The sequence below is a fragment of the Chelonoidis abingdonii genome, chromosome 4 (genome assembly GCF_003597395.2).
Source record: "Chelonoidis abingdonii isolate Lonesome George chromosome 4, CheloAbing_2.0, whole genome shotgun sequence".
Classification (NCBI taxonomy): domain Eukaryota; kingdom Metazoa; phylum Chordata; order Testudines; family Testudinidae; genus Chelonoidis; species Chelonoidis abingdonii.
Genome location: NC_133772.1, coordinates 89,254,336 through 89,281,108, shown reverse-complemented (window position 1 = coordinate 89,281,108; position 26,773 = coordinate 89,254,336). Strand labels below are relative to the sequence as shown.

Below are 26,773 nucleotides of genomic sequence, written 5' to 3'. Positions count from 1 at the left end.
TGTGAGGCAGCTCACCACTGTACCACGCCCAATTTTTGCCAGGAGTCGTCACTCTGCAATATTGTAGGAGAGCTAGCTTGGCGGATCTCACAGCTGCTCCAGTCATAGCTCTCCAAACACAATACATGGGTGGAGATGGTGTGAGGCAGATGACTAAGAGGGGAATCACATCTATGTTCAGTCTCAGCCTGTCTCTGAAGGAGTGTGCCTTGGCTTTAAAGCAGCTCACAGTTTCTCTAGTCCCACCGAGGGTTGGAGTCTCTAGCAATTAAAGTTTAATCTTTAATTAAAGATTATGCCATGTGATGAAACCTCCAGGAATACATCCAATCAGAACTGGCAAACCTCATCACACCTGCATTATGAGTATTGCTACAGGACAAGAAAGATAACAGAACATAAAGGTTACCACTAGAACTCCATTAGTCACGATGGTTTCAGAGGGATCCGAACTAGGAAACAAAATGAAAAGTGCATATTTAGTAAGTGGTGCAGTATAATTTAATGAGACACTTTTCTCCCCACTGTTATCTGGCTTATCTTAGTTTTGTGCTAAATTTTGGAAGTGTTGTGTCTGAACAATGGAATAATTCTAGAAGCCTCATGGTGCAAGTCTCCCTATACCACTTTGCCATGACACAACCACTATAGCTCATGCCATTCTAGTCGTCAAGTTCTGCTAACAAAGATTTCCTACTGGGCCACACCACGTAATTGTTTTCTGACATTCACTAAAATGAGATTACAGTTGGCTTCATTGGATCAAGATTCCAAATGTAAAAGAAGGATTCCAAATAAAACACTGATGCATTCATTAAAGATCCCATTATACCATTAAGAGGACAGTATTGCCCCATTTTTCTCAAAGACAAACTATGAAGCTAAAATGAAATTTGAGTTAATACCAGATGCAGGGGAAGACTGTCCCACTAATCACGCCTTAATGGATATTCAGCACAGGAAAAACTTAACTAGCTTTTTAATAATTCTTTCCCCTCTGTGAAATTCTCCTGCCTGTCCATGATTCACTGCTGATTCTCCCAGAATGCGCCATTCTTTGATATTACAGATACCATAAATCTCACTGTAAACTATGCTTATTAGTAGTAGTGTCAAAGAATGATGCATTCTGGGCCAATGAAATGGATTAATTCATTAGTCTCTGAATTGTTGCTTCTGTCCCTTACGGATCCTATATCATTTGGCTTTTACTTACACATTCTCCAGTCTGAATTCCACCTCCAACTCCTCGTTTCTCTGAAGAAAAAAAGTTAACATGATTATTATACCAAAGGTTCTCAAACTATGTCCCATGCATTGATAGTGATCTGTGGAGCACTTAGTGGTGGCCCATGGATACCTGTCAGTTCACTTGGTGTTGGCTTCTCCTCCTTGCTTCTAGCTGCTTTTACACAAGCATTACAGCTCTTTATTGCTAAGAAGAGCCTGGATGTCTGTAAAAGCAGCTGTTAACAAAGAAGAGGTGTCAGCTTGCCTTCCTCTACTGGGAGCTGCTGTCACATAATAGGGGCGGGGTGGGAGGGGAGAAAGGAGATGCTGTCTGGGATCATTGCCACCAGTGGGACTGGAGTTGCAACCGACCAGTGGGAGAGGAGCTAGAGGCTGTCAACAGAAGGAAGCCTTCTAGCGTATGTCTACACTGCAGCTGGGAGGTGTGATTTTCAGTGTAGGTAGACAGACTCACACTAGCTTGAGCTGAGCTAACATGCTAAACATAGCAGTGTGGATGTCACAGCCTGGGCTACCCACCTGAGCCCAAGCCTCCTTGACCCCCTAGGTCTGAGCTTGGGTGGCTAGCTCAAAATGCTGCCAGTGCTGTAACTTCCACATAGCTATATTTAGCACATTAGCTTTAGCTGAGCCTGTTCCCACTTTGGGAATCACACCTCCCAGCTGCAGTGTAGACAGACTGCTCTGAGGATGTGTCTACACTTCAAGCAGGGGAAGGGGGATGTGAGTCCCAGCGTGAGAAGACGTACTCTCACTAGCTCCGATTGAGCTAGCGTGCTAAAAATAGAGTGTATAGAGTGTAGCTGCGGTCTGGCCAAGACAGTACATACATATTCAAAGCAGTTAGCCCCTCATGTATGATGATCAATGGAGTGGAGTCAGATGGCCATGTTCCGGTAAGGGACTGTTCTTGAGGGGACAACAGGAAAGGAGGAAGTGCTAGGAGTTAGGCTGAAAGCAACTCAGTCACATGGACAGACCAGTCCAGAATGTTTAATAGAGTTCTACTTGTTCAACTTAACCTGCATTCAACTACACTCACTGCAAATGAGATATTTCCCACTGCTCGCGCTTCCGTAGGTACACTCTCTTTTTAGTGCACTGGCTTGAACAGAGCTTGGAAAGACACCCCCAGCCTGCAGTGTAGACATACCCTGAGAAACATGCAGGAGAACAGTGGAAGAGGACAAGGTCACTTGGCAATCTGCCCAGAGCAGCAGAGTAGAATAGAGTAGAGTAATCTGGAATTAGGGCAGCATGGATGGGGCCTGGAGAAGAAGGGGATCAGCTGGAAGGAAACCATGTCCAAAGAGCGGAAGGGTCAGATGGGAAGAGAGGAGATGAATAATTGAAGAGTGAAAGGGTTCTGTGTGATTAGTATAGTCTTTTTAAAAGGACAATACACTTATCACATTAAAGACAGCTAAAAACATACCTACATTCTTTCCAACTATTACTTTTGCATATAAGCAATTATTGTAGCTCTCTCGGGCATGTTTTGGGATCAGAAAATGGGATCATGACTGAGATGTTGGGAGGCAAATGTGACAGTCTCGCCAACAGGTTTGGTCCATGATATGAAAAACATTAAGCACCCCTGAACAACACGATAATGCTTCCAGTTCAGAAAAGCCCTGTTGCATATATAAACTTGACCCCAGAACAAAAAGTGCTGTTGCAAAGTCACCTTCAATTTTTTGCAGCAGATGCAGACTACTACTTTTTTTTTTAGTCTTAAAACCCCTCCACTATACCTGACATTATTTTGCAATGCAGGAACTGCTCTCACTGTTTGTGTCTGTGTGGGATACTTTATATAAATACTATACTTCTGTGCTCCTTTTGCTTTGACCTCTCTGGGCATTGTGAAAAGTACACAGAGATTCTCCACATGAACACACAAAGGATATTCTCATCTCTCCTACCTAGCCAATCCTCTTTACCTTAGCACTCATAGTACCAACACCAGTGAGGTGGCTTGGACATAAAACACCTGCTATATCTCTTGATACTAAGCTTTTCCTGTTAATTGCCCCTTCACACCAGCTGTATATTACATTGCAAGTGATCATTTAGGAAACCTGTTAAAAAAAAGAGACAACTTTCCAGATGTGACTTTCAGATTTGCATTCTAAATAGGAATTTATACAGCTAGTTGTCAATTTAAGTAAACGGCTGTGCAATTTAGACACCTTATTTAGGTAACCATGTGCCAAAATTAGTGTCACAGTGTATAATTATAAGCTATGCGTGAACTAGTACTAGATACAATCGAGTATTGGTTCCAGATCTCAGAGCTACTACCTCATAATTGCTGGGTTGGTGCCAACAAGCTGTGACAGAGATCTCTGAGTGATACCCGTTGGAAGGGAGAATAATCTCCACTAGGGCCATCTTTGGTGGCAAACTCATCAAAGAGACTGCTTTGCAAAGAGCATCCAACTTTCACCAGCCTCCATTGCCCAAGAGCGTGGAGGCAAAACCCTTGAGTATAATGGAGGAAGCAACAGCAAAGAGGCCTTTCCAGAGGGTTAGAATGACAGACTACTATGGTGGGAAATCCAATACACAGGAAGGAAAACAGTAATACATTCCAAATAGTAGTGGAGGCAGAAAACCCAGGAGAGTGCATCCCTTTCACCCAGCCCTCCCTGTTACTTCATACGTCACCTGTGGGTCAGACTTAAAGTACATGAGAACTCTTTCTCCAAGTGGAAGTTTAGCCACATCAAAGCGCACAGTGAAGAGGTGATCATCCTCGGTAACATCATCCTTATCGTAGACACCCAGCTCCAGCACATTCTGGGAAAGGAGGTGAATGATTTTAGAAATTCTGCATTCTGGCTTTCACAGAGCCCAGAAAGCAGGGAATCCTGGGGAAAATCTTGTGACAAAGAGAGGATGAAAGAGAAAGAGAGTGTATGATGCGAGAGAGGAGGAATGAGGAAATGATGCAAAGATCTACCTTTGAAAAAACATCTTCTACCTCTAAGTAATGTGGGTTTTCCCCAGCCCAAAGCTAGGCATGTGGCTGACTGATACATTTGGCTTCCACAGCCTGGTGCAAGATGACAAACTTCTGAGTTGAGATGTGTCATTTCACATCTTTCTGCATCTCTTCCTGCCAGCCAGGAACATTACCTGCATCCTTTCTGCAGGAGAGATACCTAGCAGGAACTCTCTAGAGCACAGATTGGAGGAAGTTCTCAGGGCCTTACCTTGACCTGACTCTGGATCCTGTAGCAGAAGGTTTCATTCCAGACTGGGTCTTTGCAGTTGTTGATGGTTTTAGTCCAGAACTTTTCGACTGAAGCTGTCGGCAGCCAGAGGGTCACATAGCAATCAGATTGGCTTACTGCATATTAAAAACAAAAAACAACATTGCTAAATGACAACACAACAATTTATGCAGTGCTAATTGGCACTAGGGGAATGAACACACTGAACAAAAGTAAAGTCTTCATGTCTGTCCAACATATCCAGTCCAGTCCAGATAATAGGGACAGAGAAGAGGAGGAAATTGATTCTTCTTTGTAGAACCGCAACAAGAGCCACAATAAACACATTGTTTAAAGAAGATTTTCCATTCTATACAATGAAGCAGTTATTTTTTTATTAAGCTTTTTATTTTATTTTTTTTAAAAAGCATGAATATTTTTTATAGCTTGAGAGAAAGAACATAGCTATATTGCACCAATTTATGCCTGGCCCTAACATATGGGCATAGTGTGGGGGAGAGCACAAGGAACCTCCCCCACCCTTGCACAACCTACATAAGGTCAACCGACGAAGTGGGTATTCACTCACGAAAGCTTATGCTTCAAAACATCTGTTAGTCTATAAGGTGGCACAAGACTCCTTGCTGCTTTTACAGATCCAGACTAACATGGCTACCCCTCTGATACATAAGGTCAGACACAGTTGCAGTCCTTGATTTCAGTGGAGAGCAATAACTGCATTCTCAATTTCCCTCTGAGCATGAGGAGAAGTGTGGAATAAGTGCAAGCAATTGCCCTGTCTGCTCCTCTCCACTCTGGCACTTCACCCTAGATCAGCACACAAAGTAAATATGCTGCATCTCTTAAAAGGGTGCGGCAGTGGGTGGATTCCCTCTGGGCACTGGGGAAGTCTAGGAAGCCTTCTTCTTCCCTGGAGGAGTTCAGGTCCCCCTGGAGCAGAACAGCTCAGCACCATTCCCAGTGCAGAACTACGTGGAACCTCTAGATCAGTAAAGTTACTTACATGCATCTGTCCGATGGAGATTCCTCGCCCTTATGACTCTCACAGTGAGCAAGTAACAAGGAGATGATTCTGTCTGGAGAATAAACATACAAAAGGCAAGGGCGAACTTTAAAATGTGGGGTATATCTATTAGATCAAAATGGTCAGGAGGTAGGGATAAATACACTTCTACCCTGATATAATGTGGCCCAATATAACACAAATTCAGATACAATGCAGTAAAGCAGCGCTCCAGCGGATCAAAGCAAGTTCGGTAGAACGCAGTTTCACCTATAATGCGGTAAAATTTTTTGGCTGCTGAGGACAGCATTGTATCAGGGTAGAGGTATATCTAACATATAAGCAACCTGCTCAGGCAACTTCTGTATGATAATAAAATGATCAACAAATCTATTTTACTACTAATCATCTAAGCCAGGTTCTGTGATTAAAACAACATGAGACGCAGATTCATACAATTAGGGGAGCTTGGTTTGGTTTCTAACTAAAGTCCAGTTGTGTTAGATTGTATAATTCAGGGCCTAGTTGGGAGGTGGATTTTTCACATAGTTTTTAGGTGAGAAAAGGAAAAATTGCAGAGGTTTTTACAAATGGTACAATTTTAGTTCTTTGAGATCCAGCTGCCACTGGTGCAGTACATGTGGTTTGGGAGTCAGCGAAGTGGCCGCTGTTCTCAGCAGAGCTTTTCTTAGTGCGTTGAAGCCTGTTACAGGCAATATTTACTCCAGGGTCCCCAAGTTGCTTCTAATCTCAATTTTGGTTCTCTCTACTTTGATACCTCCCTCATGCTACTCCCCATGGCATATTGATTCCTTTGAAGTGATGTCTTGTAACTGCATGAGAGCACTGAGCTAAGCTCTGTGATTTCAGTGTACAGAGATTTGTGAGAATCTCCTTTAACTTTGAATCACCTGGGTTTGGACCCTTGGAGTTCGCCCCAGAAATCTGAAATGAAACTCAAGTGAAACTACCATGTTTAACCCTGTTTCACATAAAAATCCTTCATCTCCTTTACCCAGCTGTTTAATTACTTTTAACCAGACTGCATCTCCTAGGGTGAGATTTACCTTTTCTCCCCCAAACTCTCACATTGCTCCCCTGATCCTTTCTTGGGGTCTTCTTCATTTCCCCCATTTTATTAATTTTTTTCATTCAGTTCACACTTTCCTTACTACTAACCCTCCATTTCAAAGGTTCCAAAAAGGAAAAAAACAAAATAGGACACAAAATTAATTGGCAGTAAATCATAACTCAAAACATTCCAACTTAACATACTGTACATAGTGCAAGTAATATACTCAAGAGCTCTCAGAAGATATTGTGAGAGCTTAAATAATTAATGGACGAAATGAAACAGTCTTTACTAATGCAAATCTACCATTTAAATCAATGGCAGTTTTGCCTAAAGAACTCTTGAAGGATTTGATTCAAAGTTTATAAAGCAACTTTTGATCCGTGGATGAAAGACTCTAGGGAAGTGCAGCATTATTTTTATATTAATGTATTATATCCAATTAATGAACAGGAGGGGGAAATTTCTTAAACAATCAATATGATGTTTGCAACTCAATATTTTGTGATCCCACCTGAGAAAAATAAGTGGTGTTTCCTAAATAGTTTAATAAATGCCATCATATTAGAGATAGATTCTCTTAATTCTATTAATTTGCCCATGGAGATTCAACAGAAAACCATTCAAATCCTTCATGATCTGAGAAAATATTATTCAATGTTAGCATATTCCCTTTATTGCTAACAAAGTCTGTCGTTTACATATACAGGTTTTAATCTATTCAGCCATGCCACATTCAGAGACTCCATAATAAAAGTGTTTTCTACAGTGGATGGACAGGGAGAAATAGGACAATTTTTTAACTCTTTTATGCACTATGGATAGGGTAACCAGACAGCAAGTGTGAAAAATCAGGACAGGGGATGGGGGGTAATAGGAGCCTATATAAGAAAAAGACCCAAAAATTGTGATTGTCCCTATAAAATCAAGACATCTGGTCACCCTAACTATGGATTAACCAGCACCCACTGCAGTCAATGGCAAAACTCCCAATCACTTCGGAGATGCAGGATTAGGTCTTATCAAATATTAACATACATAAAATATAAATATCCAGGTTTGGTTTGTCCTGCGCCTGTACGGAGGGCTGGACTAGATGACCTCTCCAGGTCCCTTCCAGCCCTACATTTCTATGATTCTACAGTTAAGTGGCACATCACATAAATCAGAGCTGTGTTTAACAGATTGGATTATAGGGCCTGACTTTTAGTCATCAGCCTCCACTTAGGTAAACAAAAGCACTTTTGCAGGTCAAACACACTTGAACAATTCCAATTTGCACCTCAGCCAAAATGGATAATCAACACGGACACATGAACGCTGTATATTCCTCAGAGGAGATCATCAACTAATGAGACCAGTGTGGTCTCTGTACCATGCCCTGGACTAAAGCCAGGGACCAAGTGAAATGCAATGATTCTGGATGACACTAGCGTCACCTTCTCAATACACTTCACTAACAAAAGGGAAGGTTAGAGACAAGATGAAAACTGGAGAGTTTGTCAGCATGAAAAGATGTCTTCTTGAGTAAAGCTGTTACCCTGACTTCCCACTGAAGGATTTAATATAATATGTATTAACTCCCCCAGAAGTTCTGTGTTGTGATGACTTTCCCTCCAGCAGAGGCCAGAAGTAATGCTGACCCATAAAACTGGGGTTTGCACCATTTGAGAAACCGATGAGACACTGTGCCAGCTTCATTGAAGGTGCAAATAGCCTCACTTCACTAATGTCAATTACCCCTCAAACCAGCAGTAAATTTGTCCTCGTCTGTAGTAATACATATTTTACACTAAAAAGTTTGTTTAAACCAATCCCTTTTCAAGTAACAGAGATACTAAAAGTTTTCCATGCACCAAAGCTAAAGAATTTTAATATGAACAAAGAATGATTCAAATGTTAAACATCAGCATGTTTCACCCATGAAGCTGGGATTGCTTAGCCATTAAGGAGCTATTCAAATTATCAGTGAATAAATTTGTCCTCCCCTTCCCTCCTCCGGCATAAACAACCCTAACATGGTTTGATTTTGAAATTCTCTTTTATAGCACCTTATTGTCAACAGTCCCCTCCACTGTCCACAGATTCCTCTCCTTGGCCTCTCCCATTCGCAATGGATTAGTCTTAGTGTTCAGGTCCTGAAGCAAGAGAGGGAAATGGTAACACTGAAAAGAAACTTCTCAACATCCAGTATCATTCACCATTATAAATGTGTAACCGCTATAACAAAGGCTGAAAAGCCCAAATTCAGAGCTGTGGATCACAGAGCCCCAGAATGTGGCAATGCTCATCTGGTGCACCAAGTACTACCTCATTTTGTACACCCTAGTTACTTGAATTGTTATGACTGTAGGTACAAAAACCACATCAGTGCCACTGTTTGTACGAAACAGCAGAGGATGAAGGATTCTCTCAGCTGTGGCTATAAAAGGAACAGTAAACCTGCTCCCTGTATACTCACCCGCCTTGCTTTCCACTGAATCTCAGCTACCTGCTCCCTCCCTAGGGGCTAATCATATCACATTTTAGAATAACATTTTAAAACAAGAAAAACATGAAACACACAAAAGGCCCCAGGTGATCTGATATCTTTGTAAGTGAATCTCTCTCTTTCCAAAGAGGTTTCCCCCTCCTCCCAGCCTGTTGTCATTTCTCATTGAGAGTATAAGTTCCCCAAGGCAAGGACCTTCTCCCCTGTCTGGAAAGATCCACATGCAACAATTAATATAATAATAATTAATGACCAAGCAGGATGAACAGCACCTGCCTTGTGCTGTACACACCTCAGTGGGCTGGAATTTCAAGCAATCTTATTTTGTCGTCGGGGCTTTCTTACCTGAGATAAACTGGCACATAATTCCATTGTGGTATCTGTAACATGCAAGTCTGATGCGACCAATGGCACTTGAATACCATATCCAACACTCTTAAAACATATTTATGGTTTTAAAACCAGCAGAAGCAGCTGAGCAGCTGTTTTATAAACTGACTCAGAGCTCCACCCCTCTCTGACTTATCAAACAAAAAGAATTTTCCCCCTTTCCTCACCCTAGGAAGGTGAATCTTTTGGGTGACTGCAAAGGGAGAAGATTTCTGTTGCAGATGCAGTGATTGGAGGACAGGAGATGCTGAAACCACAGTTCCCTATTCTTCCCAGTGATGGGGTTTTTAGTAAATAGTAATAAATGATAACAAAATTTATTTTTTTCCATTTATATTGCACCTTTCCTCTCAAAGGAATCCAAAAAAGTCCTGTGTAAACTATGCACTTAGAGCACCACTGAAACCCAAGTACCTCTGATTGTAGATAGTGATAACCAATTAGCAGACAGCATGGTAGGGCCCAAACCCCACATGAACTTGACAACAAGGAACTATCAAAGACACTGGTCTTCTGTACCTTCATGAGAGGTCAAAACAGCTGGATATAAATGATAGTCTTTGGGTAGGCTGTCATCCTAATAGCATTGGCCAAGAACAAGAAACTGCAGGCCTCTTGAGTTGAACTGCTTAAAACTGTTCTGAGTGTCCTCAAGATCCCTGACCTACATGGCTGTCCTGCTCAACTCTAGGGAGGCAGGGGACTGTGGGGAATCAGGTCTACTCTATAAATTTACATCGGTATAACTACATCACTCAGGGGTGTGAAAAATCCACACTCCTGAACGATGCAGTTACACTGACCTAACCTCCAGGGTAGATAGCACGATGTCAACAGAAGAGCTTCTCCTATCAACATTGCTACTGCATCTTGTGGAGGTGGATTAACTACGCCAACGGTGGAAGCTCTGCCATCTACATAAGTAATGTCTTCACTAAAGTGCTACAGCAGTGCAGCTGCGCCGCTGTAGCATTTGAAGTGTAGACCTGCCCGAACTCTATACGGTATAGGGAAATTAGTGGGGCAGCTGGGTATCAAGGGACATTGGGGTATTTAGCAGCTTCACAAGGCATTGTGGGAAAGGAGTATTCTTTAATGTGAAAAATGTCCTTAACCTTTTCTCCTGGCAGAATCAAAGTGGCTCCAAACTGAGTTACAGAAATGCTTTAACTTGTCAGCTTGTATTGACTGAAAATTAGAGCTGGGCAAAATTCTTCATCCAAAACCTTTTTTCACTGAAAAAATGCAGATTCAGGTCAACTGAAACGTTTTGTGAATTCTGGTTGAATTCACTGAATTGTTTCAAAGAAAAAAAATTGAAATGTTTTGTTTTGACATTTTCAGAATGAAATATTTCCATTTTTCAATTCCAAACACCTTTTTGTTTGGAATTTTACTGTAATTTAATTTTTTTAAAAGGGTTAACAAAACCTGAAAAGAAAAGAAAACATTTCATTTAAGGTTAAACTAAACATTGAGTTTGACCAGAAACAATATTTTTTAAATTATTTTTAGTTCAGCCACCAAATTAAAAAAAAACAAAACAGTTATTTGCACATCTCTACTTAATATATAAATGTTTAATGTTAAGGGATTGCTCTCCACTGTGTTTGCTTGTTTGGTGCTCACTAACCTCCGCGTCTGTCATTAGTGCTTGAATCACTGAAAGAGTGATCAGGCGTTCAAGGGACAAGGTCAAGCTGATATCTGAATTACCTGGCTCAGCAACCTCAAAGACCGGATCTTCTAACTGCTACAGACATAGTATCTGGGAACAAGGACTTAAGAATCTAATTCAGAGGCCAATTTTTTCAGTATATTCCCTGCCATCGCAGTTGGGAGTTTTTTCTCTGGGCCCTGTTTGTTCACTTGGCAACAGGGAGGAACTGAATGTTTGAAAATGACTTGTGATGACTCCAGATGATTACATGAGATTTCCTATAATAAGAGTAGGTTATTATCTCTTTCAGTGCGTACTCAGAACTTGAAGACATTGCCATCACTTATGCAGAGATCTGAAATTCACCAGAGCTTACTACTCTGTAAAAGGACAGAACTATGGGCCAGTTGCCAGCATCAGCTACAACTGTGACTCCTGTATTGCCTTTCTGGTTTGCCTGGAATGGAGCAATAGAATGAAGAATTTCCAGGCGTGCAAAACTGTTTGTATATTTCCAAATTTATTGAAACATAGGTGCAGCTAGGATTACCAAGAAGTACATTACAAATCTGTTACATAAATTAGAGACAGTCTTTCCCTGCCTGCCATGCCAAATAATTTGGCAACTGGCATAGTCAGCGCAATATTGTAATTCTTGCTATGGGCTACATTATTTCAAAACACTGCAGAGTATAACACCTACATGCATTGTGCAATTTCTCTGTATGCAGGCTGCAATAATATAGCACTGTGGAATGCCTTTTTTATTTCGGTCACATTCTATAATCACTCTTGCTGATAAGTAGAGAGGGTGGGAAACAGTTTTCCTGGCCCATGAATATTTCCAAAAGTCCAAAAAATTTTCCCAGCTCAAATCAGGATGAAAAACTGAAATCTCAAAACTATACACAGACAGAAAAACATTTTTTTTTAATTTTGGGTCAATCAAATCTTTGATTTCAATAATTTAGAAATGTTTTTGATTTTGACCCTTTTTGAAGCTCTTTTCGATCTAATTAGCTTACATTTTGAAATGAAAAGTCTTGAACCAGAAAACTAAAATTGAGAAAATGTTGAAACAAAATGTCTCAACAATTCAGAAACCCTTTTTCTCAGCACTGGGAAATTTGTTGAACCCAAGCCTGTTTCACAAACAGTTTTGGTTTCGATGAACTGGCATTTCTTGACAAATTCCTGAGCAGCTCTGCTAATAAGCATCATATGTATACTCCTTGCCATTCTGAATTAGGTGCAAAACAGCTACATCCCTATGACATAAACATACCTCATTATATTTAAGGATATTTTATGCTTTAGGGGAGGATTTAATGGGAAGTCTATTGCTGTGGGGAATCTCTGTAGAATGGGAAGAGTGCCTTAATTTATGTTCCGTAGAATGCATCAACTACAGTTGCAAAAAAGTCCAGAATAAAATCCAATTTCTAGTGTTAGGTAATGTATTTACTTAATACAGTTATCCTTAAATTTTACCTTGTTTAATCATGTATGTTGGCAACCTCAGAATGCACAGTTAGGGCCTGATTCTCTGCTGTTCTGTATCTTATGCAGTCATTATATTAGGGCAAATGAGTAAATCAGTAGCACTTTAAGTTGTCAGCATTCTACATCCACTTGGCAATGATATAATTGACTCTTTAGTGTGCAGGGAAATAGAAAAATAGGCCCTTAGGCTATGTCTAGACTAAAATTTGTGGCCCTATTTTAACAAGAGTTAATTAATTGCTGAGTAAATTAACACAGCTACAAAAACAAGTCTTGATTATCTACATACATTTGCTCTAAGACACAAACATTTGTGGTTTAGGCTAGTATACAAATGTTTGCGGAGCATGTGGACTACCATTTATAAATGTGTTAGTGAATTTCCGTTAACTGGCGGTCAATTAACTGGAGTTAAATCACAATCTAGGTAAATTTCAAAGGGACATAACCTTCTTGGAGAGAGAGAGTACCACCTGTGTCAATATTTCATTAGGTCTTCAAGATGGTTTGGCTAGACATTCAGATGCAGCCTGGCCAAACTCACCTGAAAATAGGAAACCATGTCACATATCTACCGTTAATTAAAACACAGTTTTCTGTTCCATTACAGACCTCTTCTATCAATGACTGTCAGCCCAGGGGCACTAAGTTGCCTTATCAGATGCCACACACTTGCTCAATGCACTGAATCAAAGGCCTGATGGAAGTCTATAAAAAGTGCTGCACAGAGCTTATTAAATTCAACCATCTTCTCAAAACATTATCTCAAGGTGAAGATCTGATCAAGAGTGGGATGACTATGTTGAAAGCCACAGTAAGTATCCCGGCCTTTGCCACATTGACTCAGAAACAAAGACTTCCCTTTGCCTCTAGAATTGCTATATTTATCACTCATTTTGAACAGAGGCAAAATAATACTATTCTTTTCGTTATTGAGGGATGATAGTAGTGCACCAGACTAGCTGGAAGAATCTATGCAGCCCCATCAAAATAATACTTTCATTTGTCTTTAGCAACTCAAGGGTGATGTTACAAATTGCTGGTGCCTTCCCAGACTTGAGCCAATGTACTGCAATCTGAGGCCTGGTCCACACTACGCTGTTAAATCGATTTTAACAGCATTAAATCGATTTAATGCTGTACCCATCCACACTACGGTGCTCTTTAAATCGATTTAAAGGGCTCTTTAAATCGATTTCTGTACTCCTACAAAATGAGAGGAGTAATGCTAAAATCGATAGTATTAATTTGGAATACTGTTAGTGTGGACGGAAATCGACATTAATGGCCTCCGGGAGGTATCCCACAGTGCACCACTGACCGCTCTGGACAGCAATCTGAACTCGGACGCAGTGGGCAGGTAAACAGGAAAAGCCCCGCGAACTTTTGAATTATATTTCCTGTTTGCCCAGCATGGAGCTCTGATCAGCACGGGTGGCGATGCAGTCCCAAATCCAAAAAGAGCTCCAGCATGGACCGTACGGGGAGATACTGGATCTGATCGCTGTATGGGGAGACAAATCTGTTCTATCAGAGCTCTGTTACGGAAGACGAAATGCCAAAGCGTTTGAAAAAAAAATCTCCAGGCTACACAGTGCTGCGTGACAAGCGTAACGGGCAAGCCAGAGACTCAAATGGACGCTAATGGAGGGAGGGGGTACTGAGGACTCCAGCTATCCCACAGTCCACAGCAGTCTCCGAAAACTATTTGCATTCTTGGCTGAGCTCCCAGTGCCTGTAGGTTCAAACACATTGTCCGGCGTGGTTCAGGGAATAGCTCCTCATTTACTCCCCCCCCCCCCCCACACGTGAAAGAAAAGGGAAAGAAATCATTTCTTGACTTCTTTCAATGTCACCCTATGTCTACTGAATGCTGCTGGTAGACGCTATGCTGCAGCAGTGAAGCGCAGTATTCGCTCCTCTCCCCTCTCCTGTGGCAGACGGTGCAGTAGGACTGGTAACGGTCCTTATGAACCCGAGCGCTCAATGCTTGATAAGTTCAATATCTAACATGTTGGCCTGAGATGAGGCCAGCCCGGGGGGTGCGCCTGGCTAAAAACAGAACAGGAATGATTCCTGGTCACTCCCAGTAGATGTTACAGAACGGCTGGTAACCATCTTCATCATAGCAACTGGGGCTGAGCTTCAATCAGCCCCCTCCCTTTCATGTGTAAAGAAAAGATTCTGTACTGCCTGGACTATCATAGCAGCAGGATGCTGGGCTCCTCTCCCCCACACCGCTTAATGTCCTGCCTGGACTATCATAGCACCGGGAGGCTGCCTCCCCCTCATTTTATGTCACTAAAAAACTCCAGTGTTGCATTCTATTTGCATTACTTCATGAACTTCACACAAATGGGCGGGACACTGCCACGGTAGCCCAGGAAGGTTGGGGGAGGAGGGAAGCAACGGGGTGGGGTTGTTGCAGGGGCACCCCTGTGAATACTGACACGGAGCAGCTGTGCTCTCTGATACACTGGTCCTCTAGTACACTTGCCCCATATTCTAGGCAGGACTGACTCTATTTTTAGAAACCATAAAGGAGGGATTGACTCGGGGAGTCATTCCCAGTTTTGCTTTTGCGCCCCCGGCCGATCTCAGCCAGGGGCACTCATGATAGCAGTAGACAGTACAAGGGGGAGAGATAACCGTCATCTCATTGCCAGTTTACTCCAGCAGTAGACGGTACAGAACGACTGGTAACCATCTCTGCTATCATGCAAAAGCAAATGAATGCTGCTGTGTAGCGCTGGAGTATCGCCTCTGTCCGCGGCATCCAGTACACATATGGTGACTGTAAAATAAAAAAGCTGAACGGGCTCCATGGTTGCCGTGCTATGGCGTCTGCCAGGGCAATCCAGGGAAAAGGCGCGAAAGGATTGTCTGCTGTTGTTTTCCCGGAGGAAGGAATGACTGAAGACATTTACCCAGAACCACCCGCGACAATGATTCAACCCAGAATTCCAAGGAGCAGGGAGACTGCGGGAACTATGGGATAGCTATGGAATAGCTACCCACAATGCAACGCTCCAGAAATCGACGCTAGCCTCGGACCATGGATGCACACCACCGAATTACTGTGCCTAGTGTGGCCGCGTGAACTCGAGTTTATAATATCTGTTTTATAAAACCGGTTTAATGTAATTCGGAATTATCCTGTAGTGTAGACATAGCCTGAATCTCTTCTTGATTGAAGGCAGGTGGCTGAACCAGAACCTCCTGCCACACTTCCAACTGGCAGAGGTCAACAATTTGAGTCAAAACAGGACCACAAATGCTAATCTCTGAGGCTTGTCTAGGCGAGGACAAAGGTATTTTATTCAGTCTATTTATCTTAGTCAAGCTAGTTTAATTCAATTGGCAATGTCATTTAACACAAATGTCAGTACAGTTTAACTTCAGCTTCATTCAGATATGTCAATTATAGCTAAGGCAGAACCTTAAGCTATAAATTGATCTGCTAAAGCTTGATTGAAAAAAGCACCTTTTTCCTAGTCTAGACCAGAGCAGAGAAGCCATCTGAGGGTTTGGCATGAAACAGGAAATAAATTCTGGTTCCTGGGTTAAGCTTATTCAGAGTCAAGAGAGCAGTTCATCCCTGGCACAGTTCCAGTGGAGAGATGCTCAATCACTGAAGAATTTGTAAATTCATATCTTAAATATTAAAGGCCAGATTTACAAAGATATTTAGGTGCCCAAATATAAGCTATACCCCAGTGGGATCTACAAAAGCACATAAGCAGTTTAGGCACCCAACTCCCTTAGGCACTTTTGGAAATTCTACCAGCTACCTATCTGCAACTTGAGGTACTTAAGTACCTTTGTAAATTAGGCTCTAAAAAATTACATGGTGTGAGGATCAGTACTGACATCAAAGCAAGTAAAATTCAAGAAATACTGCAAAGAACTGGGTGTGCTGAAGGAGCATCTTCTGCTTACATTTTCCAGGCCCAATGCAGACCAAATGGACACTGCTTCAGAAATTCATGTCTCTACAAATACTTTACAGATGCAAGAAATAGACATGGACTTTGACTTGATGAGCTTACAGTCTAGTTCTGGAGAGGTGAGAAGAGTAGAGAAACAAACAGTAGGGAGAGATGAGTGAGGAGGTATTATAGCGATAAAAATCATCCAGCTACTCCGTAAAGGCATATGCACATCTTGTTCAAGTCATGCCCCCCAGTAATAATAAATAGTAATTATTAACTGACTTCTTAAGGACACCATGGAAAAAATGAGTCTTTCAGAGGGAACAGATAGAACAAACAGAATGTAGAGGCTTAGTGGATCTGAACCAGGAAGGTAATTAAATTTGTTCCAAACTGTGATATTAACTCCTTCCTTCTTCCCTATCCCTCCAACCAGCAACCTCTTGCCTCACCCCCATCTTACTGTCCATATCTCCAACCAGACAAATGTCCAGCCCCATTCAGTATAAAGAAAGGTACATTGGCTGTGCAGATCCCAGGGAGCTCCGGAGGTTGTGAAGACATGATGTTGCTGAATCTCCTCTGGCTAATCCCTATGGAAATTCTCTTCTTCTCAGGGGGCAAATATTTATATCAAATATTCTGAATCATTACAATCTTTAATTTAAATATGCAATGGGAAAGTATGTATTTGAACAGAACGTGGGAGTACTAGTCACACTGGGAGACAGTACACAGTATCTTATTTCATCAGGAAAAGTACTCACTCACGCTTCTTATCCATCATTATATGGTGCTGAGCACAATCCAGGCAGTCAGAAAGCATACACGTATCCTTGGCGACAAGTTGGATCTGCAATAATTTGCTAGCCCAAAGCAACACTTTACTCTGTGGAAACTAGTTGTCTAACTAAATCAAACACAGTATAAGTGGTTGAGTTGGATTTCTAAGATCAGAACTCAATAGCCTTACTTTTAATTAATTAATGTAAGCTGATGGCATATTTTACTGCAAAGCAGGGCTCCATCAAGTTAATAATGGCTTTTTATTAGCACACTCTAGCGGTGGTGGCTCTTGGTAAACTGAAATACATTATGTAATGAAATCACCATATTCTAGTAAATAGTGTAAGAGGAAAAGGAAAAGTAGGCACTACAGTTCCAGAGTGCAATGCAAAGCTGTGTTGTTTACAGCAATGATCCCCAGAATATAATGAAAATACTAACTGTGATATTTAGGGCCACATCCTCAGCTGCTCTAAATCAGCACAGCTCCATTGAAGTCAATGCAGCTACACTATTTATACTACTTCAGGAGTTGGTCCCAGAGGGTCTACTGTCATAAGCAGATGCTCGACTAAGAACACAGTTAGTCCTTTTTAGATATCATAACACCATATGAATATATGATGATGAAGTGCAGTAAAATCCCACAAGGAGTGCAAAGCATAATCTATGCTCCTTGTGCAGAGGGGAGTTAACAATGGTATACATCCTTCTGCACAAGTTACAGGCTGCAGGAAATCATTCTTCAGATTTGACTTACCGTGGATAACATTTGTAAACCATACCAAGTGCAGTTAAGGGGAATCACGTGCCCCCGGATCAACTCCCATATCAGGCTGTTCAAAAAGATAGCGGAAATCAGGGTAACTGTGGATAATTTGTTCCCTTATTCACTATACTCATAATGAGGCTTTGTTTGTTATGCTTTTTGTCCCAATAATAGCTGTATTATTGTCACAAAGAACATGATGTGATCATGAAATATGTCACTGAAGTGAATCAGTTGAATATATGAGCAGAGGCTGATTTTACCTTTTGCACATAACCCTTTATTGTGCAACATATCAAAACATTAAATATTTGCTTATAACATTTCATCCCAACTGGCGCAAGTGTGTTAAGTGTGTTTGTGTTTAGTCCTAAAAACAATCAATCATTTTTTTCACAGCAAGGATTGGAGGTTCAAATGGGTGATATTTCTTATGTTGTTGATTTGGCATACAGAGCATCTTATTTCAGATTAAAGCTAGTGAGCTTGCTGTAGAAGGTGTTGCAGAAAAGGAACAAAAACACAGATTTATTCACAACTCCTGAGTTCTAAAAAACTGATGTCTGGACCCTGAGCCATAGATTTGCAGCATCAGGACCTCAAGTTTATTAGTAAAGTGGGAATTACTGTCAACATGTCTTGTTTGTGAAATGCAGCCACTGCTACAGTATGTTTGTCATTTTACAGCTAACACCAGGTGCTCTCACAGTAGTGGAAAGACACTTTCCTTTAAAAAAAAGACATTTTTTTAATGCAGCCCCCTGGCAAGCCCTGTCAGTCTTTGATCCCACATATAGGTCTGCTATCCACCCCAAGCTACCAGTGGGATGGAGCATGCAGGTACAGAGTTTGACTCTCTAGTATGCTACTCTACCTATGTGTCTGATTCACCCAAATCTAAGAGGGCTCATTACACAGCTAGAAGCCATTCACTGCTCTGTTTGTATGACTGTGCGGGGCATTTGTCCTTACTGTGCTTCCAGACACTTTGACACAGACCTTCAAGATAACTGCTAAACTGAAAGTAGTTTGGGGGATCAAATGCCACCTGCATGGTGTGGATACTTTGCCTTATGCAGTATATACACCACTCCTGAGTGCATGGCTCCTGCTTAAGTGCTTTCTGGTGCCCCCTCCTGGGTTCAGTGTTACCTCAGAATTGGGAACATAACTGGTGGGAAAGAAGGAGTATCCTTATGCAGCCTTCCTACATCGCCCCCTGAAGGCAGGTGGAATAAGCCCTGCAGCAGCTGACACGTCTATCTCTGCTGCAGGTTGTGTGTGAAGCTGGATCTGTATGACCAGACCAACCACAGGAGCTACAGCGGGGAAGGTAAAAGAATGGTTTAATTGGGGGCTATTACAGAGACTAGCAACAGTGGGAAGGAAGGAAGAAAAGGAGCATCTCCTGTTTTCCTCACTGGCACAAGAAAGTTTGGTGTGGACTGCACTAGAGGAAGGAAAGTTGTAGGGAAGAAACCACTCATTCAACCCATCCCATTCCCCTCAGTGATTGTGTAACCCACACATCTTCTGGTGTGGTGTTCTGTCCCATCTAGTGGCACTGAGACCACTTAAAGAGAGTGCAGTTGATGAGTTTGCTCTACAGCCTTAGCTAACAGCCAGTTGGCTTTTAGCTCATGCGGTAGAAGCTTATGCACTAAACTCTAGAGGTCCCTGATTCAATCCCACCTGCCGGCAACCAGGGTCTGTTGGCATTACAATTGCACCTATGTTGTCTTGGTTTACTTTTACATTTTAAAAGGATTTAAAATATATTTCCTATATGCCATAAATTATACTGTATTAGCTTAGCATTACTTAAACTTCATTATTAGAGTTCTGGAATAATTTTAAAGTAGTCTACCAACAGCTTTGTTGTAATTAAATTAATTAGGGAACAAAGGATGTATAAAGTCTTCACAGATGGTGAATTTTGATTATCTAAGTCAGCCACTTCACAGAGATGAAAGAGAATCCACTGAGGTATCCAAGCTAAGCAGCTTCTGTGGTGTGTAATGGTCAATCATCAGCAAGCTTTGGTCCTTCCATGTGCTGGGAAATACAAAAATCTCAACCCTGAAGATATAGACATTTGGGATGTGTCTACTTCTTCTGTTGCCTTTTCCGTTCCACTGCTGTACGCAAGGCCTGCAGAATCAGGTGTGCGTTATTCAGGATGTTGTATTCACTTAGATTTACCAGCTGGTGGTAATTCTCATCAGTGTATGTCACTGCGAATGTATTATATGGGGAAGAGCAACTAGTAACATCAACTTTGCCCCCCTCCATCTCTGAGCAGCAGCGTGTCACACCTAGGAAAAAGATTCAACAGGACATTGCTATGGTATTGGGTTTATCACAGTTTGATGACAACATTTTAATACTAATAATAAACAGATTTGTGAGAGACAGAATGAAACATGAGACTGAAACAAGGGCTGAGCATCTCACAGCAAGGGACAGTTGACGATACAAGTAACAATGAAAATGGTAACTTTAACCAATGGAGAGGTTCATGGAATTGAAATGACCAGTGGGGACCCAGCCAGTAGAAAGAGTCATCAAATGACAAATGGGGATCCAGTCAGTGGGTAGACTGGCCATGCTGACCCTTAGTTAAATGTTTTGCAGCTGTTAACAACTTACCAGGTGCTTTATAATATCGGAAGGTGTCATTCACAAGTGGGAAAAATACCACAATGGGGCTTCCTGGAGTTTCTGAATCTTGAAACAGGTAACACTCCTTTAGATTTTTCCTATCTTCTTCACTCAGAAAAACTTTGGGGAATGGGATTTTCTGATCTGCATAGTATTTACAGGCCTGGTCCAGAGGCTAGAGCATTACAGAAGTGAACAGTATTAGAGCCCAAAGAGGTTAAGATTATAGGATACCTATAAGATACTCCTGGCACACCTGTGAGGTTGCACGTAGTTTGAGACCCATGAGACTATGTTAAATAACATCTACTATGTATTGTAGTTACCCTCCCTCCCACACTGCGAGTACTCAAAACAAAATCATCACATGATACGAATAGAACTCAGTAACTGTTACAAACTGTAAATAGAGTTTTAAAGCTAGACTAATAACTTGAAATATGGATTGATAAGAATTCTTAAAACAGGGTCTTGAATAGGCCCGCTCTAACAAAAGTTTAAAGTAAAGCATGGAGTGTCAGGAAAGCAAAGAGGCTGCATTAAATATAATTTATGGAATTTAGTCAGAAAAAACTATGTTAAGGAAATGTTTTGGATTCATGGCTAAGTGCTCAAACATCAGGAAGCAAAGTTTGGTTTGTGCATGCAACCACATACCCTTGTATATAAGTATCATGATAACGTTTTTAATTGGATTACATTTTGATTACAATACTCTGACTCAAGTAACATAATATATCTTACTTGATTCACAACCTAAAATGCACACATCATCATCTTGTAGTATTATATACTACTCTATATATGCTAAACAAATAGAAAATAGTTTGTATCAACATACTAAAATCTCAGCATCCTTCCTACATGAAACTCATTTTATCCCAGTCGATGCCATAACATGAAATGATGCTTTGTCAGGCATGCATACTGTGTGTCACATAACTTGAAAAGTAGGGCCATAGCTATTGTCACTCACAAAAATGTCAATGGCCTCATTTTACAAAGATGGTCAATGTAAGCACATGACATTCCCATGCAGCCCCTAAAAAAGTAAATACACTTAATATAAATATGCAAATTTGCTCCTTCCCTGGGCTAAGGCTTTATAGGTAACTTAATTAACAACCACAAAACCTAAGATTCTGCCTAAATTCTCCCCCAAAGATAGCTTCCAGAGCTTTCCCTGTAGTATCCCTCATTCCCAGCCTGTAAAATTCTTCTGCTCCAGAGAGGCTGTCATGTCATAGATATAGCTATATATGCACACACACCACATTATTACACACATACACACACACATCTAGTTGGAAGCAGCAGAAATTACTCTTCATCTTTATTCACACTTCTAGAATCTGAGTTTAATGTGACTCGACAGAAGATCCCCGCATTCCTATGCAGCATCTTTGAGTTTTCCACAATATTAGCCATCTTGTCTGAGCTGAAGTCATAATCAATTCAGTGTATATCACGACAGGTCCCTTTTACAACTCTGGTGGAAAACAGACTGATGTCTTTCAGAAGATTCAATACATTCATAAATCAACATCAGACATTTCCAGCATAATAGAGGGAATTGGAACAATTTCATTAACTGCTACACTGAAAGACTCACCATAGGTGGAATGCATCTCACAAATCTCTGCCACTAAAAGAATTCTACAACCGTATTCTTTTATTTCTGTTTTTGTTTGTTTGTTTCTAAGCCCTAGTGGTCTGTGATGATGAGATCACATGAAGATGGAAGTGAGATGCTTTAATTAACTGCAATGTGTAGATCAATGGTCTGAAACAAGGATTCATACCACTACAATTGGCAGCTGAATTTTCTCTCTCCTGGAATCACCTTCCTCTTCTAATGCTTGGAAATGGAAATATAGGGATTAAAATGTAATTAATTTAATAAATTAGTTGAAATAATTAAAATAACATAATATTTCTAGCTATTAAGTATTGGAAGGTTACAGGCAAAAGGCTATTACTGGAGAAAACAAATAATAAATTGATTCATCTCACCAATGTCTGCGATCCTGCACTGTAACTTAAATGCAGGATGATGTCCACTTTCCTCTCTAGCCTTAAAAGCGGTGGGCAGCTGGTATTGATGAAAAATCCAGCATCTACCATGCCAAGGAGATCTAATTGCTCGCTCAGCTGGTTGGGAGACAAGTCTAACACAGTATCTAAAAGGCAAATATTTTTTGTCATAAGAAAAACAATGTATGAGCAAATCTGCAACTTCTTTGAAGAAAACAGAGTTGAAAAAGAAAGGGTTCATCCCACACTGTCAATTGAATTTCATTGCCACACTACTATAGCTCAGCTTTATCCTAAAGCAGTGTTTCCCAAACTTGGGATGCCACTTGTGTAGGGAAAGCCCCTGGCAGGCCAGGCTGGTTTGTTCACCTGCCGCGTCCACAGGTCCAGCTGATCGCGACTCCCACTGGCTCGGCTTGGGGCAGCAAAAAACGTGGATCCGCCCCTGACTGTATCCCAAGGAGACAGGAGTTAAGTCCTACCAAACTAATATTACTACAGATTTTCAGCCTTGCACAATTCAGGTGATTGGTCAAACAATTGTTTTCTAAATTAGATTCAAATTTTACTACTTATAGTGGGTTAGAAATTGATGCTCATTCACTTTCCTCCAAGCCCAAGTTGCCTCACTAAATTCCACACCCGAAACCACCTCAAAAGATACCATTAAAAAAACAGTGCTATTACCTTTCCATCTACAAAACTTCTCATTCCCCAGGTAGTCATTATGCACCTGGAAGCCCTTGAGGAAATTGTGATATTGAGCAACCGACAGGCGATGTGTTAAAGCATCTCGAAGAGCACTGGAAAAAGAGCCTTCAGGAGTGAGCAAGTGAGTTTTCACCTCATGTGGCCTAGTAGGCAGCATGGGCTCTTCCTCTGTACCAGGGGAGACAAGGAGAGAAAAACTTTGGTTTCGTATAATTATTTTTGGGGTGTTGTCCTTGTATTTCAGTGATGGTTGAGGCAGGTATGAGGATGATTTATTTAACCAACAACAAATAATAACTTTTAAAGTAGTCATGGTACTGTTGTTGCTATAATATTGCCTAGTTTTATTCTCTGCGTTGGTCTCTGGTTCTGGTCTGTGCATGTGTTTGTCTGTAAGATTCAACAGCAAATGTGATGCTCCATCCTTTTTTGCAGAATGTGTGGCAACTTTCAACTGCCTGATGAAGCTTAACCCTTTTTAACACACTCTGTAGTTTTAGTACTGTAGTTATCGTAATTGCAGCAATATTTTCCCCTGATTTGCATCCTCCTCTTTTAAGTCCATGCATCATGGTAATTCTCTTTCAGCTGAGGAGGATCCCATCAGTGCTACTCCTAGACCAGCCAAAAGAACTTAGCACAGCAGCAAAGGCATTCCCCTGGCTCCATGTGTGGCTTCTGCAGTAAGTGTTTAAAAAAAACTTCCTGGAGAGAATATGTTCACACTATGTGACAGGCTTCACATGTCAGATAGGCATGAATCTCCAATTTAAACATGAATGAAAGACAAAGTTGAGGTATACAAATGTCTCACCAATATCAACTATTCTGTCTCGAGTCCACCTGTGCCAGAAGTCCTCTGAACTGTTGGACAAACTCCAGATGTATAACAGGTTCAGAGAAAATACACTGCTCCACATGCCTGTGAAGGGAAAAAGATTTTATGGAAACTAATCTAGTGAATGTTTGGAAGCATCTGACAACTGTCTTTTGCCTTCCCCACCAACTTTTCCAATTTTCTTCCAGTTAATTTTTGAGGGAGCTTGAAAAGCACAATTCATACATTCCTAAACCTTCAAGTTTTAATGTATTTGATACTTCAAAGGTGCTGACTTTAACTAATTGAAGAAGTCAACCACAGGGAGTGTTATATCTCTAACTTACCACAGGTAATGTTGCACTCGAAACAGAGGAAGTGATGGGAGAGAAATCCAGGTGTAGAAATACTCTCTCAGGAAGCTGAATAGAGCTTTATTGCAATAAGCCTGAGATCATCCCATCCACTTACCTTTTCTGGTGGTTCCCTAACTTCACTGAGCAGGGCTCTCCTGTCTGTACAAGTCATCCCAGCCTTGAGTTGCCCTGAATCCCCTTTGAATGGGAATTCTCTGGTAGCCCAACAGTTTACCCTATCAAAAGGAAAAGTCCCCCTGGTATGTTGAAGGGTTCTGCCATCTCCCCAAACCTTCCTCATCCCCCTACATTCCATCCACTTTTTTTCCTTCTAAGATCAACTTTTCTGCCCACACCCTCTCTCATACTTCTCAGACTCGAACTTTTGGCATCTCAGATGGGAGCTGCTCTGAACAGCTCTCTCAAATGGTCCCATTTGGAACCACATCTACCATTTTAACTTTACCTTTGAGCAAAACACTCCATATGACTTAGTTTTAAACATGCTTTTAGGATATGTAGGCTAAGGCCTTACTACTTCCCAAGGAAGAGAATATGGGAGTCAGCATGTGCATAGAATGTATTACAGTCTCATTTTTAATACTGCTGATAAACCCATATCTCCATTAGCTGCCTGCTGGCTAGAGACACAAGGTCAAAGCTACATTTGGCTGTGGACTGAGAACTTAGAATGTCCTGAACTTCAGACTGTTTTTTTCCCAAATAACTCCATTCTAATGAGGAGCTAGAGGGTACTGGAATGAGGAAACTGGGGAAGGCGACTCTGATGTAGTAGGGGACAACAGATAAAGATCCTGGAAGAAAAGCCTGGGATGAGGATCCAGAGGGAGTGATTGCTGGGACTGGCCAGGTGCAGAGCCTGGGACAAAGATTCAGGAATGAGGTAGGGAAGAAGAGACAGGACTGAGACAGGGACAGGACAGACAGGTATGCGTGACTAGTAGAGAACATTCCCTTCCAGACCAGGAATAGAACCCAATATTCCCGAGTCTTATCACCATCTGCCATCAGCAAATATCTATGAAACCCCTCTTGCAAAGTATATGTCTCATCCTCCACTAATGGCTGGTTCACATAAAGGGTGACAACCTACTACTGCTACCAGTTATTCCCTTAGCTCAAGTGACAGAGGCTCGTATGGTGGTCCTAAAGTTTCCAGCACTGCTGATGACCCAGGTGGTAGTCAATATGAATCCTATGACGGATTTACTGCTTTTTCTTTTCCTTTTTTACATGATGACATAATATTTTTTCCACAGAATCCTGCCTCATGTAATGCACAGGATGGACTTGCTCTGGAGATGAATCAGGGTTATATAGCGAAGGAATCCGTGCCTTATCTGGTGCAGAAATTGAAAGGTGAGTAGTGAACGAGGCAGAGCATTGCAGAATGAGAAGGGATGGTCTCCTATATAAGGCAATTGAATGCTGCTCTGGAGAATTGTATTCTCTCACTGCCTCTGCCACAAAGTTCCTGTATGATGTTGGGCAAGTTACCTAAACCAAACTATTCACACCTAATCACTAATTGTGTGTGCCTCACTTTCTGCGCGCCTGACTTGAGACTCTTGCATCTGATTTGCAGAAGCATTGAGCACACACAGCTGCATCTGAAGTCACTGGAAATTGCTTTGAACACATGAAGTACTATCTAATGCTAACTACTCTGAAAAATCAGGCACTAGGTATCTCAAATTGGGTTCTGAAGCACTCAAATACTTCAGAGATAAGCACCACAGAAAAGCCCATGAGTTCATTAATAATCCTGTATCCAGAGCAGAGTTTGAATGGTGTGTAGTAAATAAGGCCTGGAGCCAGACACTGAACAATGAGGAGAAAACAAAATATTGAATAGTTGCTCACTGAGTGAGCACCATCCACTTTACAGACTGTTGGAGGCACAGATCCTGTGGAAAAATAGTATGGAAACATGTCATTAAAGACTCTATCATAATTAGAGTGGGGTGAAATTTTTCATTTTAAACTTTTTTTCACCAAAATATGCAGAGTCCAGTCAACCAAAACATTCCACAGACTTGTGTCAAATTTGCTGAATTGTTTCTGTAAAAAACAAAAT

At 41.3% G+C, this 26,773-nt stretch overlaps 2 protein-coding genes across 2 annotated transcripts in view; both read right to left on the bottom strand.

Moving 5' to 3' along the window:
- LOC116832823 (cytosolic phospholipase A2 epsilon-like) overlaps nt 1–13,171 on the bottom strand; it is a 35,043-nt gene extending 21,872 nt beyond the window's left edge. The window contains exons 1-9 of the mRNA XM_032793889.2: nt 13,154–13,171; nt 11,080–11,199; nt 9,402–9,491; nt 8,617–8,703; nt 5,494–5,566; nt 4,470–4,606; nt 3,922–4,053; nt 1,217–1,257; nt 410–452 (exon numbers count right to left, since the gene is read on the bottom strand). Coding sequence (XP_032649780.1) covers nt 410–452; nt 1,217–1,257; nt 3,922–4,053; nt 4,470–4,606; nt 5,494–5,566; nt 8,617–8,703; nt 9,402–9,491; nt 11,080–11,199; nt 13,154–13,171 — 741 coding nt within the window. The remainder of the gene's footprint in view (nt 1–409; nt 453–1,216; nt 1,258–3,921; nt 4,054–4,469; nt 4,607–5,493; nt 5,567–8,616; nt 8,704–9,401; nt 9,492–11,079; nt 11,200–13,153) is intronic.
- A 7,031-nt stretch (nt 13,172–20,202) lies between these two features.
- The window catches only part of LOC116832826 (cytosolic phospholipase A2 epsilon-like), a 50,447-nt gene continuing 43,876 nt past the window's right edge, over nt 20,203–26,773 (bottom strand). The window contains exons 17-21 of the mRNA XM_032793893.2: nt 24,317–24,424; nt 23,479–23,670; nt 22,771–22,937; nt 20,746–20,932; nt 20,203–20,411 (exon numbers count right to left, since the gene is read on the bottom strand). Of these exons, the coding sequence (XP_032649784.2) occupies nt 20,203–20,411; nt 20,746–20,932; nt 22,771–22,937; nt 23,479–23,670; nt 24,317–24,424 (863 nt within the window). The remainder of the gene's footprint in view (nt 20,412–20,745; nt 20,933–22,770; nt 22,938–23,478; nt 23,671–24,316; nt 24,425–26,773) is intronic.